The sequence below is a fragment of the Lolium rigidum genome, chromosome 7 (assembly GCF_022539505.1).
Source record: "Lolium rigidum isolate FL_2022 chromosome 7, APGP_CSIRO_Lrig_0.1, whole genome shotgun sequence".
NCBI classification, from domain to species: domain Eukaryota; kingdom Viridiplantae; phylum Streptophyta; class Magnoliopsida; order Poales; family Poaceae; genus Lolium; species Lolium rigidum.
Window position 1 is genome coordinate 304,880,935 of NC_061514.1, and position 17,570 is coordinate 304,898,504.

Sequence of the window (17,570 nt, forward strand, 5' to 3'; positions counted from 1 at the left end):
GAAGAACAAGAAGGGGAGCTTCGGTAAGGCGTTTCTTCAATTCATCAAAAGCATTTTGTTGGGCCTTGCCCCACACAAACGGAACATTATTTTTGGTAAGCTCATCCAAAGGGAAAGCAATGGTGCTAAAATCTTTCACAAAGCGGCGGTAGAAACCGGCAAGTCCATGGAAACTTCGAACTTGACAAACGGTGGTTGGCGTGGGCCAATTATGTATGGCGTCAATCTTCGAAGAGTCTACTTCAATGCCATTGGCGGAAATCACAAATCCAAGGAAAACCAATTTGTTTTTGGCAAATGTGCACTTGGGGAGGTTTGCATAAAGCTTCTCATGACGCAAGATGCATAAGACTTCTCTCACATGTTGCACATGTTCCTCGAGATTTTTGCTATAATAAAGAATATCATCGAAATAGACAACCACACTCTTGCCAATGAGAGGACGCAAGATGTGATTCATGAGACGCATAAAAGTTGATGGAGCATTTGAAAGTCCAAATGGCATGACAAGCCATTCATAGAGACCAAGCTTGGTCTTGAATGCCGTCTTCCATTCATCACCAATTGCCATCGAATTTGGTGGTAGCCACTACGCAAATCGACTTTCGAGAAAATCGTGGCACCACTTAACTCATCGAGCATGTCATCTAAACGCGGGATGGGATGGCGATATCGAACGGTAATGGCATTGATGGGGCGACAATCCATACACATCCGTTGCGTCTCATCCGGTTAGGCACAAGAATCACGGGAACCGCACAAGGACTAAGGCTTTCACGAACATACCCCTTTAGCGAGGAGATCTTGTATTTGACGTTGAATCTCCTTTGTGTCTTCGGGGTTGGTGCGGTAGGCGGCACGGTTTGGGAGCGGTGCGCCGGGTATGAGGTCGATGCGATGCACAATGCCCCGAAGCGGTGGAAGTCCACGAGGGAGCTCGTCGGGAAAGACGTCTTGAAACTCCTTCAAAAGAGACAACAAAGACGAAGGAACATTGGTTAAGTCGTTAGTCTCCGATGATGGGCCCTTGCAAATGAGCACATAGTGCAATATGGTGGATGGGTTTTGTTGCACTTCTCTCCACTCGCTTTTGGTGGCTAGGAGAACACTCTTTCTCTCACTCATGTATAGCTTGTGGCGCTCACTCTCCTTTTGGTGGGTCGCTCCCTCACCACTCAACTCACTATGGTGTTTGTGTTGTTGTGCCCCCGCTAAAGCCTTCGCATTGTCCGCGATGATTTGGCTAGGAGTCATTGGGCGAAGTTCAAACTTCTTATCCTTGACCTTGAAGGTGTATGTGTTGGAGAGTCCATCATGTATAGCCTTCTTGTCATATTGCCAAGGGCGGCCAAGCAACATGTGGCACACCGTCATGGGCACCACATCACACTCAATAGTGTCTTCATAAGGCCCAATCTTGAAGGTTACGGTGACGGTATGTTGTATCTTGACGTTGCCATTGTCGCTCAACCATTGGATATGGTAAGGGTGAGGATGCTTGCGAAGTGGGAGGTTGAACTTCTCACACAACTCGGTGCTTGCAAGGTTATGGCAACTTCCTCCATCGATGATGACCTTTATCGAATTGCCACCAATACCGGCACGGGTTTGGAAGATGTTGCACATTTGGTCTTCCATAGCTTGAGGTTGAGTTGTTAGCACCTTTGTTACCACAAGTGAAGGGTTGAGGTCATGTACACATAGGAGAGGGTCTTCTCCACTTTCTTCATCATAGTCTTCGTCATTGGCGACGGCGGCTTCACAAGAGCTTCATATTCACCTTCACTAAGCGTCTCTATGTCACCGTTCTCCATAGTGATCATGACCTTGGTATTCTTGCACTCAAAGGATTTGTGGCCTTGTGCGCCACACTTGAAGCAAGTGACATTAGAGGGTCCCGTAGAGGCCTTGGAGGAGGCGGTGGAGGACACCGTTTGCTTCATGCGACTTTGGATAGTCAGTTGCTTGGAGAGTGTAGAAGACATGGTTGGCTTGACACTTGTTGTAGGAGTTGTTGTAGCGAGCTTGGAGGCGAAGTATGACTTGGACTTGGAGTACTTGGTGTCCTCATTCACTTGGCGCTCGGCCTTGGAAGCTTGGTGAACCAACTCAACCATGTTGGAATAAGGTTGAAACTCCACAATCCTCTTGATGGGGTAGTTGAGGCCATTGAAGAATCGAGTGATGGTTTGGTGCTTGGATTCTTGGATGTTGTCTCGCATCATAGTCAACTCCATCTCCTTGAAGAACTCCTCTACGGTCTTCGTGCCTTGCTTCAATTTTTGTAGTTTGTTGAAGAGGTCAGTCATGTAGTGTGTTGGGACAAAGCGAGCTTGCATCTCTTCCTTCATCTCTTCCCAAGTGTCAATTGGGGGTTCACCCTTTTCTTCCCTTAGGGCGAGTACTTGCTCCCACCAAGTGTTGGCATAATCCTCAAACTCAAGAGACGCCATGGCCACTTTCTTGGCACCGGAGTAGTTGTGGATGCGGAAGATCTTGTCAACCTTGAGTGCCCATGCGAGGTAGGCCTCGGCATCGTCTTCACCTTTGAACTTGGGCATGTTGAACTTGAGCTTGCCGTACATGTTCTCTTCATCTTCCAAGTTTCTTCGGCGAGGGCGGATGCCTTCATCTCTTTCGGCTTGAGGTGGTAGAGGAGGTCTTCCACGACCAACCATAGCATTGGGTTGGCGTTGAAGTTGCACACTAGCTTCACTTGGTTCGCGATGATGGAATTGTTGAAGGTCTTGACGAGGTTGTGGACGGTGTACATGGTTGTCCATTGCATCTTGCTCATGTGGCGGGTTGCCTCTTCCATTTTGATTATGGCGGGGGTGATTCCGGAGATCACGCCGAGGTTGCTCTTGATGACCTTGGCCTTGGGGTTGGTCGTCATGCCCATGGCGGGCATGGCGATCCACTTGATGACGATCTTGTTGTAGAACTTGTTCTTGTAGAGGACGTTCATGAGGACGAGCATGGCGATGGAATTCTCCTCGCCTTGAGTTGGAGCGAGAGTCTTCATGACGAGCATGCGGGCGACGAGAGCGAGGAGGTCGCTATGCCTTGAGTCGGAGCTTGAGGAAGAATGGCGGTCATGGGAGTAGTCTTGCGTCGAGCTTGATGATGATGAAGTAGAGCGATGCCGGTGTCGACGTCCCAAGTTGTACATGCCAATTCCGCTTAACAAGATTGTTTTTGGTGAGAATAACTCCACGACGAAGATACCAACCAAAATTTTTAACTTTTAATGGTATCTTCATCTTCCACAACTTCTTATTGCTATCAACTGGTAAATCAGAAAGAAGGATCGCAGTGTAGAAAGATTTTACGGAAAAATTACCATCTACATGAAGGTTCCATCAAAATTCGTCTGGTTCAGGCGATAAATGAATATCTCCGAGCCATTGAATTAGGGTATTCCATGCCACAAGTCTTTGTCCAAGTAAAACCCGTCTGAACGTCACATTCGGAGGTGAGGTAGCCATTACAGTAGCGATGGTATCACCTTGGCGACGAGCAATCCTATACAGAGCAGGATACTTGTTCACTTAAGGGTGCATTGTCTAGCCAAACATCTTCCCGTAATCGTATCTATGCTCCATTCCCGATTGAGAAAGTACCATGGCGAAAAAATACATTTTTTGTCGCCATAAGACCAGCCCGTAGTGAGAATCCCCGGGTTTCCAAACCACTTGGGATAATGTCTTCGAACCGATATACTTTCTCCGAAGAATAGTTTGTCAAGTCCCATCCTCGCAAGTAGCTTAAACAACCATTTACCCAAGAGAGCTGAATTCTTGACCTCCAGGTCATGAACTCCAAGCCCTCCTTGATCTTTGGGACTACAAACTATACTCCACTTAACCGAGTCGATATTTCTTTTTCTCACTGTCCCCTTGCCAAAAGAATCCGGATCGATAGTAATCGAGTTTATGCAGAATTCCTTTCGGTAGGATGAAGAATGATAACATATACAGTACCATATTTGTGAGTACCGAATTAATGAGTACCAATCTTCCTCCCAGGGACAACAATTTACCTTTTCAACTACTAAGGCGTTTTTGTAATCTTTCTTCCACTAATTTCCATTCCGCGATTGTAAGTCTCCGATAATGGATCGGAATACCTAAATAACGAATAGGAAATTGGCCTTGCCCGCAACGAAACAACTCTGTATACAGAGCCGTATCATTTTGGGCATCACCGAAACAGAACAATTCGCTTTTATGGAAATTGATTTTCAATCCTGACAACTGCTCAAAAGCCGCCAAAATTAATTTCAGATTTTGAGCTTTTTCAAAATCATGATCCATAAACAGAATTGTATCGTCGGCATATTGAAGTATAGATAAACCACCATCAACCAGATATGGAATCACTCCTTCAATCTGGCCATCAGCCTTGGCCCGCTCTATGAGTATAGCCAGCATATCCGCTACAATGTTAAACAACATCGGTGATAACGGATCCCCTTGGCGTAACCCTTTTCGTGTTTGAAAATAGTGGCTGGTGTCAACATTAACCCGGATTGCGACACTACCTCCATACACAAAATCATTTATTAGAGCGTGCCACTCTGGAGAAAAACCTTTCATCCTGAGTGTCTGCTGTAAGAAAGATCACTTGACTTTATCATACGCCTTTTCAAAATCAAGTTTTAAAATAACCCCGTTTAATTTCTTAGAATGCATCTCATGTACCGTCTCATGCAAGACCGCCACTCCGTCTCACGGCACCTCCTGGGCAGCTCTTTTTCCAAATGGGGTGTCCCAGCCTGAGCATCAATTGATACATACGGCTTTATTTCTTTAAAATAGACTCAGCGGCACAGCAGCTAGTACAAAACTTATTACATAGTTCAAGGATCACACAACAGAACGAGATGGTGTTCCACGGCGAGGTCCCGTCCTTCCCCTTGCTCCTGAAGATGTGCCTCGATGATGCCATTCTCTAGCGCGGTCGTTTTCCCCTGGAATTACATAGTTCAGTTGATGCCTGGCTCAACTGCCTGCGTGCTCCACCCCTGTAAAAATCCTTTCCTCCTCTTCTCTTTGCTGTAAACAATCTGGGGACTGCTACTAAGCATCTAATTTTATTTCTTGATGTAATTCGCCGATTATACACTCAAGTAGCCAACCTATCAAAACGATGCTTACTTATTTCGTAATGTCTGCACTACGAGGGAGCGAGTTACTAGAGTTTGGACGAGCGATCTGCATACTCTTGTACCATTGCCCCGAAGAGGGAGGACGGTTGTTCGATCAACCTCGTTGGCTCATCAAATTCCTTTACCAGTCCTGGACAGAAATACTGAGATTTTATAATGTAGAACTCCAAAGAACAAATGACTAACTGAACCAAGTGAAAAAACATGATTCTAGTTCTCTGAACCAGACCTACCTAGCAAACGTTCATCTTTGTATAAGAAAATGAAACGGTAGAATCGTGCAGAATATTATTAGTTTTCTATCGAAAGCTGTGGGGCAGTAAAAAGACCAACCTGCGTCCAGCACCAAAACTCTATCACAGTCCATGACGGTTGGTATTCTGTGTGCAATGCTGATTATGGTACACGATGAAAACTGTTCTCGCGTGATCTTCTGGATTGCGGCGTCAGTTTGAGAATCGACTGAAGCAGTTGCCTCATCCATGAATAAGACTTTATTCTGCTTCAGTATCACACGACCAAGACAAAGAAGCTGTCTTTGGCCTACGCTCCAGTTCTCCCCACTATCAGCCACTGCGAAGAAAGTTAATGGAATGGGTATTATATATCAACTGTCTAGTAAAATAGAATAATTATTAGAAGGGATAGTAAATCGTAATTGTATTGGCATCATTTTTTTATGTACATTTAGCTTCTTTGCCTGACCATATATCACATACATAGTGTTCTCGGCAATAATACACAAACCAGTAATACCCAAATATGTTTATTTGGTCAATATGCGTTTATTCCGTACGATAGAAAATTATTTTATGCTCTTATGCAAATTGATAGTTCTGAATTTAGGCTGTGCCATTTGGATTCAGTTATTAAGCTCTGGATTATTTTTCGCATTGTCAGTGTCCATTTGGCAACTATCATAGTAAAGTATTCCCAAACTAAATATTTTGTTAAGATTGGAGGTGCATTCAGTACATGGTAGCTATGGTTTGATGAGGATTGGTTGCCAAATATGTAAAATTCATGATATTGACAGCCTACAGGTCTGTTACGTTATAAACTTTACTATCTGAAGTTCTGAACTATTTATCCCATTTATTATTTGAAAAGGGGTGGGGGTTCAGAACTTTGGACTAGTGAATGATCTTAATTCATAACTAGGCAACACTTCTTCAGACAACACTTCGGGAAACATATTAAGCAATTAAGCCTGAGTGGTAGATGCAACTTAAGTGAACAAAAACACAACAGAAGTATATTAATAGCAAACCTAGAGCGTCAAGCTTTTGAGGTTTTGAAGCTACTACATCCTTCAGTTGGCAACGCTCCAGAGCCTGCAAACATGTGACGTAATTCCAACAGCTAATTAGCACAGCGCATCACCAAGGAGGAAGGATGGAACAAACATTTTACACAGTACCTGCCATATTTCAGAATCTGAAAACTGCCCAATTGGATCAATGTTACTTCGAATTGTCCCTTCGAAGAGTACTGGTTCCTGGGGAATTATGCCAAAGCGGGACCTCAGATCATGTAGACCCAATGCACAAAGGTCTACTCCATCAATGATTATCTTCCCCTCTGCAGGCTCTACAAGCCTAAAGAATGCTTGAATCAAAGTTGATTTGCCACTGCCTGTCCTTCCAACAACGCCTATCTTTTCACCACCTCTAATGCTGACAGTGATGCCTTTCAGAATTAGAGGTGTATTTGGTCGATACCTGACCTGAAAGGATAAAATTGATGAGCTCAATTGGTCGAATAAATCCCTAATTGCAAAGAAAAATATTCAAAACATTATACACTGTATTGAGTGTAAAATAGACCAGTAGTTGCACCAATTTTATGTTGAATAAATAAGAAAGTACTATAGGACTTCATATTTAAGTACTTAACCTTCTAACCTTTAAATCGTTGATATCAATATCTCCATGAGTGGGCCAATTCGGAGGAGGGTGGTCATCTTTTTTCCACGCTGCCTCAGAAGGAAGAGTGCTGAATTGATTTACCCTCTCCACAGCAACCATATCATTTTCTAACATACAGCTGATGGATATTGCGTAGTACACCAGAAAATTGAGAGAAAGGCCATATGAAAGAGACATGCCAACAAATTCTGTAAAAACATAGCACACGTCACTTCCTCCCGGCTATATAAATCTGATGATCTTAAATCCACAAAGATTACTTTACAAGATATATCAGTTTAAAATGCATTGTCCTATCTCAAAAATAAAGTTAAAAATAATTATAAAAGGTCAATCAGTTATGCAACTTATGAAAAAAACAATCATCCACATCTTCATCCTATTAACTAACATCAAGACAACCCAAAATGCAGCACTGCATTCTTTTATTAGGGGCAAGCTTCTGAATTTAATGAAGCGGAAATTAGTGTATTTATCCTGAAATGATATGGCAGCTGATCTATGTTACGGTACGGTCAGATCTATTATATATATTCAGTTGGTACCTTTCTTGATAAAATTGCTAGGCAGGCTAATCATGAGAAAAGCTGTTATTGACAATACAAGTGTTCCAATCAGCTCCAGCCGAAACCCAAGCCACTCGTTTGCTGCATAGTTGTGGAAGTTCATGCGCAAACTTGAATTGATTCTGTCTAAATTCTCCTGGAAAAATTCACTTTCCTTGTTGAAACATCTTATGGTTGTCGCACCTACAACAGTCTCAGTGAAGTGATCAATAATCGGTGCTTTGGTTACTCCTTCAAGTCGAGTTAACTCCCGTGAAGTGGCAAGATATCGATTCTGCAGAGAAGGGGAAATTGCAAGTTATATTGAGCATTCTGTTTCTATGAGCAGAATTAACTAAGGTGTTTCGAGGTGAGCTTTAGAAGAAGAGCATGCATACCCTGTACCAAATGTTCAATAGCAAGAGTGGAATCACAGCTATAACTGATGGCCAAGCAACCTGGCAAGTAACAATTATGGTGCTAAATACTGAAATGTACATTGAAATTGTCAGGCCAACAAAGAAGGCCAGCACATCATCTATGGTTGTTTGGTCAGATGATGCCTGAAAAAAAACAAGGGGGAGTTATCAACTCAGTACTTCAGTACATAGCAAAATAATTGTATAACACACTCCTGATTTTGCAAAACAAAAACTAGAACATACTCTTTCTTTCTATAAATTTCGGAGTTCAAGTAGAGCAAAGCTTACAAGGTCAAACTAGCTCTGTTAGCATTTATTCAATTTAAAAGAAGGGACCAGAAAAATAAGTTTTGCCAAGTTAGTAACATATAAATAACTTAGGCAAATGGGAAAGTTCATGCTATAACCAAATAAATCATACGAGATATTTACCCGGCTAAGAATCCTTCCTGAAGGAGTGGTGTCAAAAAATGACATCGGGGCATGCAAAATGCTGTCAAACATCTTATTGAAAAAGATCTTAGCTGTTTGAAGACCCAACACTGTCTCGAGAAGAGTCTTAATTACTTGAAGGACCATTGAAACACCAGCTATGGCAAAATACACTCCAATAAACAAGGAAGGATTAAACGGAATGCTGCCTGATGTTTCATATGAAAGCCAATAGTCACTAGCCATATCAGAAGCTTGCCACACCAATGATAATCCCAATATGCCCACAATCCCCCACCAACCCCAGGCCTGGGTCATGTATAGCTTGTACACACGCCAACTTACTTGTCCACTTTCTCTTTCCTCTTCTTGTATAATCTTGGAAGTGGCTGCTTCTATTTCTGGTGCAACAATCACCTTCTCGCCCTTTCCGATGGATCTAGAGTGGAGAGAAGGGATTCTGATTACTGCAGCAGGCTGAGAATGTTTAGTCTTCTCCACTTGTCGACCCTGTTCCACCAGTTCCATTGAACTATCATGAGCAGCAACAAGAGCCGAAAAACCTGCACCTGCTTCTAGTAACTCATCATACTTTCCTGACTGTACAATCATACCATCTTTCATGACCTGCTTATATTCACATGGTAAAAACATGAGTATACCGTTGTTTATGTTGGTTTGTTTCATATATCATTTGAAATTTTGCTCTTGCTGGACACTAGATAGTACAGCAGTATGCTGAGAAGTGAGAAGTAATCATAAGAACTAACTTTTTCATATAATTGTATGCAAGAATGATATGAAAATTAGCATAATAACACCAGAGCCAGCTGTAGACTGTGGACACATGCTTAGAAAGTACACTAACTGTTTTTCTTTTTTGTTTAAAGAATGTGTAGATGCTTTCCTTAGATAATAGAAGAGCTTAACTGCCTCCTGGCCTCTTGCTTTGGAAGAAACAAAAAATACTTCAATGGCTACTGTTTTCACCAGAAAGACAATAAACTTACGAATATGGTGTCGACATTATGCAGGAAATCCACTTGGTGAGTTACGAGCAAGATGGTCTTCCCCTTGAGCATGCCCCTTAGACATTCCTGGAGCAGAAAGATCACCCGTCTGATACCATTCAAAATATGTGGCATATAATAACAAAAGGTTCACTTTGATTAGTTGATATCAGTGATAGTTATACCGAGAGAGTTATTTCAACCTTGTACATCTAAATAGGGAGCTACTTCATTCATTTGTTTTTAGTTAGAACAGCATAGAAGAACAACCATCACATGCATTTCACAAGTATTGCCCTAACTCTTGGTTATTATTTATTAATTAATTGTCACATATTAGAACAATGATTGGTAAAATACAATGAAGAAAGGAGAGTACCGCAGTATCATCAAACGAAATTCTTGGAAGAAGCAAAAAAGAATTTACCTTGAAGATATATGAGCCCGTGTGTGCATCTACAGCACTGAAGACATCATCAAGGAGATATATATCGCATTTTTGATAAACTGCTCTGGCAAGCTGAATGCGCTGTTTCTGCCCACCACTGAGATTGATTCCTCGCTCTCCTATTTCTGTCTGGTCACCGAATTCCATCATTTCCAAATCCTTCTCCAGGCAGCAAGACCGTGTGACTTCTTTATATCTTTCAGGATCCATTGGCTGGCCGAATAAAATATTCTCTTGAATGGTCCCATTTTTTATCCAAGCTGTCTGTGCAACATATGCAGTACTACCACATACCCTAACCTGTTAAAAAAAGAAGCACGAGGATTGAAATTCAAAACTGCTGAGCAACATATAGACAATATGATAAATATGAAAAATCTGTAGCCTAATGTGTATCACTTGACGTTCCTTAATTTAAGAAGCCAAGAAAGTATCATCCAATTCTTCATGTGATTCCAGAATTCCTTATGGATACTTGAATAACCGAGTATCATAACTGTATTAAACCACTGTTTTCTACCGGGCGAGACTTCAGCCATTGCCACCTATTTCACAAGAACTGTATTTCTCAGTTGGAAGATTTGACCTTGCACTCAATTTGCATCCAACTTTAAGTGGCAAAATCCTCAATTTTGTCTTATGAATGTTGCATAAATAATTCTCAAGAAATAAGAAGATTTTTGAACCAAATGAATGAGCAAAATAGCACAGTATTTTCGATCAACAAGGATGTCCATTTTGTATAAGAAGTAACACTTTTACCTTGCCTGAAACCTTGTCCATCTCCCCCATAATACAGGACAGCAACGACGACTTGCCAGACCCGACCGTTCCAACAACCGCTGCAATCTCGCCTCTTCGTACCTCCATATTAATCTTCAACACTGTCTCTAAGATGGGTGTTTCTTCCACAATACTTTCATCCTCCTCACCTTCATCGTCCTCTTGTTCCGTTTCATTCTCCTTCTTGCCCCTCATGTCCCACGCAAACATGCCATCACGCACCTCCAGGACCACCCGGTCTGCTCCAATGCCGGTGTGAAGGACATGATCCACCGTAGCATCATCGAGCTCTGCATCAAGCAGGTACCTGTCAAGCCTTCCAAGCGACACGGTGGCCTGCGTGATAGCCGCGATCGCCTCCGGAAAGCTCTGCATAGGTCCATCGAGCATTCGGAAGAAGGCGGTGGCGGTGAACACCTTGCCAGCATCCAGCTGTACACCTGTCAGCACGCAAGTGCCAAAGACGAGCACGGTCATGACAAGCGGACCACTCCAGAGCACGACGGTGTTGGCGCACATGAAGTACATGGACTTGGCGAGCCACCCGAGCTCAGCCTCCCGGAGCTCGCGAACCTTGGAGCCGAACGTCTCCTCCCACGCCTGCAGCTTGATGACGCGCATGTAGTTGAGCAACTCGGTGATGGCCTTCATCCGCTCGTCGCGCTTGCCGAGGAACTTGGACTGGTACTCGAGATTGCGGCGGTTAGCAAAGGCCACGACGACGGTGACCACGGCGATGGCGGCGACCGCGGTGAGCACGGCGGGGCCGAGGTGCGTGTAGAGGAGGGCGAGCGCGACGGCGATCTGCAGCGGCATGAGCCAGAGGTTGTGGAGCTGGTACGTGACGTTGGAGACCTCCTCGGCGTCCACCTCCATGTAGTTGACGATGGTGCCGGCGCCGTGCGCGCGGCGCGCGCCCGTGGAGAGGCGCAGCGACTTGCGGTAGACGGCGGCGAGCAGCGCGGCGCGGATGCGCATCCCGAGCTTGTGGCCCTGGAACTCGTAGTGGTGCGACGCGAGCGTCTCGGCGGCCTTGCCGGCGAGGAGCACGGCGACGAGCCGCAGCCCCTCCGCCGCGCCCCCGCCGCGGCGCACGAACTGGACGAACCGGTCGACGAGCGACGGGCCGATGTACATGACGGAGAGGTGCGCGACGCCGAGCGCGGCGGTGAGCAGGAACTGCGGCCAGAAGGAGCGCAGCAGCGCGGCGGCCACCGGGTGCCCGGGCTTGGAGGAGGTGGAGGCGGGCCAGTTGGAGAGGAAGAGCGCGTACGCGGCCTCGGCGGTGTCGGCCGGCGCCACGGGCGGGACGTCCTTGTCGCTGAGCGTCGCTGTGGAGCCCTTGGCGATGAGCGGGTCGATCCAGCTGAAGGTCGCCAGCGAGAGCCACGACGCCGTCGCGTAGGCAGAAGAAGAAGCGCCGCTCTGCTCTGCCTCTTCGGTGGCGGCGGCGGTCGTGTCGTCGGCCAGGCCCGTGGAGCCGTGGACCGCGAAGTAGAGCAGAGGGAGCGAGAGGAGGAGCCCCGCGAACGCGATGGGGTCGTCGGGGAGGATCGGGACACCAAAGGCGTACCGCGCGGCGGCGGACCCGGAGAAGAGCGCGGCGAGCCCCGCGGTTGCGAGCCAGAAGAGGCGGAGGTGCGCCGGGTGGGAGCGCCGTGCTGACGCCGCCGCTGCCGCCTTCTCCGCCGCGACGGTGCCCGCGGCCGCGAGGTGCGCGAGGAGCTGCGCCGCGAGGAAGGCGCACTGGACCGCGCGCCAGAACGCGTCGACGCCGTCCCGCGGGGAGAGGCGCAGGGCCGCGAGCGCTAGCAGCAGGAGCGACGCGGCCGCGAGCGCCGTGGAGGCCGCGAGCGCGAGCCTGTGCCGGAAGCTCCTCCTCCCTCGGCGGTGCGCCGCGGCCGGTGCTGGCTTGGCGAGGAGGGGCTCGTGGTGCTCGTGGGTGGCGCGGGAGGATCGGAGGCGGAGGCGGGCGCGGAGGGAGAGGGCGAGCGCGGCGAGGAGGAAGAGGAGGTCGACGGCGGCGAGGAGCGCGCGCTGCGGGCAGGGCGAGAGGAAGAGGAAGGCGAGGCGGTCGGGGAGGGGCGCCCGCGGCGGCGGGGAGCATGCCGTGGTGGCGAGCCACCACGGGACGGAGGAGGGCGGCATGGCGGCGGTGGTCGGCGTGGGTTGGCAGGGCGCCGCCTTGTGTCACATTTGTTCCGCGTTCCGTCGGGGTTTTCAGGTGTGGGGAATGTGGACCAAGCCAAGTTGTCTTGGGAAAGTCTTAATTCTTTTTTGAACAAGCATGGGAAAGGCAGTGCTGTCGGGTAGATGACACGTACCGGCGTCCAGCAAAAGACGACAGCGGGAATTGGGTGAGGCGGCGTGGTGGGAATGGTTCCGTGGAATGTAGGGAGCAGCCGAGCACGGCCGTCGTTGATTCCCCTGGGCGGTCGGAAGAATCGCTTTGTCTATGGTGCTTTCCTTGGTGGGTCTTTTTCTAGTCCCTCCCTAAATAAAAAGAAGTGCATAATTTATGTGAATTCAGATATATATATAAATCGTCTACATATATCTATATTTAGATAAATTTTGATATGCTTTTATAAATTTTGATTACAAGTTGGAAAAGTGTTCCTATAATTACAGGTATATTTTATCATACATAAATAAAGTTTAGCAAAAAAAAAACTAGGTTTTAGCAAAAGGCCATAAGTGTGCAATGCTGTTATTTTTTGTGTGGGTTATTGTTTTATATCCATTTGACAGTTATAATAAATTTAAAATATCGGTGAATTATATAGAATGAGAATTACCGAGTTCATCGAAATGTAGGTACAAACATAAGCGGTATGTTTTTTTGTGACGGCTCTCCAAGTTATTTCTTATCGCTACGATTGCTATAATGAAAGGGGAACGTGCCGAGAACCAACCTGAGGTTGGGTGGTTAGGAGGGTGGTTGTACCCCCAGCTCACCAGAGTTCAAATCCCAGATTTGACATCTGTGTGTCTCATAAAGGCGGAATATTCATTCAGTGGGAGGCGACGTTCCCGTCGACGCGAGGCGCCTGTGGTGACTTCGTCAATTTCAAGATTCAATCCGCCGGCTCAGTCTTCCGAAGGTGCTCATAGGGGTAGGGTGTGCGTGTGTGCGTTCATAGGGGTGAGTGTATGCGCGTGTATGTGAGCGTCTGCGTTTGTACTGTGTTTCTCAAAAAAAAAAAAAGGGGAACGTGCCACATTCTGCAAATCAAAATCGCGGTCGAAGCTGTTAGATAATTTACTGCCCGGTTAGATTTTCCACCCCCATTCCACCTTCGTATGTTTTTGCAAAGACCATCCCCCCCCCCCCACTAAATAACATCTTCTTCCCATTACCCAATTGATGTCTACGTGTGCTTCTATTCTTGTAGACAGTGTTGGGCCTCCAAGAGCAGATGTTTGTAGAACAGTAGCAAGTTTTCCCTTAAGTGGATTACCCAAGGTTTATCGAACTCAGGGAGGAAGAAGTCAAAGATATCCCTATCAAGCAACCCTGCAATCACAATACAAGAAGTCTCTTGTGTCCCCAATACACCTAATACACTTGTCAGATGTATAGGTGCACTAGTTCGGCGAAGAGATAGTGAAATACAAGTGGTATAGATGGTGGTAATATTGCAGGAAGTAAAGATGCAGTAAAACAGTAAACAAGCGGTGCCAGAAAATAGCTTGCTAGCGTGGGAAGCAATTCTCTGTGGTGTAAATTATTCGGAACAAGGCCTAGGGATCATACTTTCACTAGTGGACACTCTCAACATTGATCACATAACTGAATAAACAAATACTACTTTCTCTACACTCTCTTGTTGGATGACAAACACCATTCATTGTGTAGGGCTACAAGAGCACCTCAATGCCGGAGTTAACAAGCTCCACAACATTCGATGTTCATATTTAAATAACCTTAGAGTGCATAATAGATCATTGCAATTTAGACCAAGAACTAACATAGCGCACACACTGTCACCATTACAATATGAAAGGGGGAATAGATCACATCAATACTATCATAGTAATAGTTAACTCCATAATCTACAAGAGATCACAATCATAGCTTCTACCAAGTACTACATGATGCACACACTTTCACCATTACATCATGAAGGAGGAATAGACTACTTTAATAACATCACTAGAGTAGCACATAGATGATATTCAACTAGATCACAAAGCTCATGATCACATAAAGATCACATGGGAGAGAGAGATGAACCACATAGCTACCGGTACACCCCTTAGCCTCGAGGGAGAACTACTCCCTCCTCATCATGGGAGACAGCTGCGGCGATGAAGATGGCGGTGGTGTCGATGGAGATGCCTTCCGGGGGCACTTCCCCGTCCCGGCGGCGTGCCGGAACAGAGACTTCTGTCCCCCAGATCTTGGCTTCGCGATGACGGCGGCTCTGGAAGGTTTCTCGTACCGTGGCTTATTCCTTTAGGGTTTTCGCGACGGGGTCCTTAAGTAGGCGGAAGGGCAGCCTCGGAGGGGCCCTGGTGGGGCCACACAATAGGGGGCGCGCCCCACCCCTTGGTCGCGTCGCCCTGGCGTGTGGGGCCCCCTGGCTCCCCTCTGGTCTCTCTCCGGTGTTCTGGAAGCTTCCGGGAAAAATAAGGTTCTGGCCGTTGATTTCGTCCGATTCCGAGAATATTTCCTTTCTAGGATTTCTGAAACTAAAAACAGCACAAAACAGGAACTAGCACTTCGGCATCTCGTTAATAGGTTAGTTCCGGAAAACGCATCAAAACGATATAAAGTATGAATAAAACATGTAGGTATTGTCATAAAACTAGCATGGAACATAAGAAATTATAGATACGTTGGAGACGTATCAAGCATCCCCAAGCTTAGTTCCTACTCGCCCTCGAGTAGGTAAACGATAACAAGGATAATTTCTTAAGTGACATGCTACCAACATGATCTTGATCAATACTATTGTAAAGCATATGAGATGAATGAAGTGATTCAAAGCAATGGTAAAGACAATGAGTAAACAACTGAACCATATAGCAAAGACTTTTCATGAATAGTACTTTCGAGACAAGCATCAATAAGTCTTGCATAAGAGTTAACTCATAAAGCAATAAATTCAAAGTAGAAGGCATTGAAGCAACACAAAGGATGATTAAGTTTCAGCAATTGCTTTCAACTTGTAACATGTATATCTCATGGATAGTTGTCAACATAAGGCAATATAACAAGTGCAATAGGTAGATATGTAAGAATCAACGCACAGTTGACACAAGTGTTTGCTTCTAAGATAGAAGGAAGTAGGTAAACTGACTCAACATAAAGTAAAAGAAAGGCCCTTCGCAGAGGGAAGCAGGGATTAAATCATGTGCTAGAGCTTTTTAAGTTTTGAAATCATATAGAGAGCATAAAAGTAAAGTTTTGAGAGGTGTTTGTTGTTGTCAACGAATGGTAATGGGTACTCTAACTACCTTATCAACCAGACTTTCAAGAGCGGCTCCCATGAAGGACGTTATCTCTACCAAGCAAGGTAGATCATCCCCCTTCTCTTTTGTTTACACATGTATTTTAGTTTCATTATTGATGACACTCCTCCCAACCTTTTGCTTACACAAGCCATGGCTAACCGAATCCTCGGGTGCCTTCCAACATTCACATACCATGGAGGAGTGTCTATTTACAAAATTAAGTTGCTTACTGATAGATCAGGGCAAAGCATGTGAAGAGAATTATTAATGCAAGTTAATTAATTGGGGCCGGGCACCCCATTGCCAGCTCTTTTTGCAAAATTATTGGATAAGCGGATATGCCACTAGTCCATTGGTGAAAGTCCTGTCAAGTAAATGACAAGATCGAAAGATAAACACCACATACTTCCTCATGAGCTATAAAACATTGACACAAATAAGAGATAATAGCTTTTGAATTGTTTAAAGGTAGCACATGAAGTATTTACTTGGAATGGCAGAAAATACCACATAGTAGGTAGATATGGTGGACACAGATGGCATATGTTTTGGCTCAAGGATTTGGATGCACGAGAAGTATTCCCTCTCGGTACAAGGCTTTGGCTAGCAAGGTTGTTTGAAGCAAACACAAGTATGAACCGGTACAGCAAAACTCACATATGAACATATTGTAAGCATTATAAGACTTTACATCGTCTCCTTGTTGTTCAAACACCTTAACCAGAAAATATCTAGACTCTAGAGAAATCAATCATGCAAACCAAATTTTAACAAGCTCTATGTAGTTCTTCATTAATAGGTGCAAAGTACATGATGCAAGAGCTTAAACATGATCTATATGAGCACAACAATTGCCAAGTATCAAATTATTCAAGACATTATACCAATTACCACATGCAGTATTTTCTGTTTCCAACCATATAACAATGAACGAAGCAGTTTCAACCTTCGCCATGAACATTAAGAGTAAAGCTAAGAACATATGTGTTCATACGCAACAGCGGAGCGTGTCTCTCTCCCACACAAGCATGAATTTATTCAGAGAATGAAAATAACAAAACGAAAATAAAAGCACATAGACGCTCCAAGTAAAGTACATAAGATGTGACTGAATAAAAATATAGTTTCAATAGAAGAAACCTGATAAGTTGATGAAGAAGAGGATGCCTTGGGCATCCCCAAGCTTAGACGCTTGAGTCTTCTTGAAATATGCAGGGATGAACCACGGGGGCATCCCCAAGCTTAGGTTTTTTACTCTTCTTGATCATATATCATCCTCCTCTCTTGACCCTTGAAAACTTCCTCCACACCAAACTCGAAACAACTCATTAGAGGGTCAGTGCATAATCGAAAATTCACATGTTCAGAGGTG

At 45.2% G+C, this 17,570-nt stretch overlaps 1 protein-coding gene across 1 annotated transcript; it reads right to left on the reverse strand.

Moving 5' to 3' along the window:
- Nucleotides 1–4,784: 4,784 nt before the first annotated feature.
- Nucleotides 4,785–12,886, reverse strand: LOC124673101 (ABC transporter C family member 14-like). Its single transcript, XM_047209227.1, has 11 exons — nucleotides 10,718–12,886; nucleotides 9,935–10,255; nucleotides 9,508–9,594; nucleotides 8,498–9,124; nucleotides 8,042–8,206; nucleotides 7,644–7,938; nucleotides 7,075–7,286; nucleotides 6,591–6,896; nucleotides 6,441–6,504; nucleotides 5,504–5,743; nucleotides 4,785–5,300 (listed from the first exon to the last, which is right to left on the reverse strand). The coding sequence occupies exons 1-11, from the start codon at nucleotides 12,884–12,886 to the stop codon at nucleotides 5,197–5,199; spliced, it is 4,590 nt and encodes a 1,529-aa protein (XP_047065183.1). The 3' UTR covers nucleotides 4,785–5,196.
- Between the last annotated feature and the right edge of the window lie 4,684 nt (nucleotides 12,887–17,570).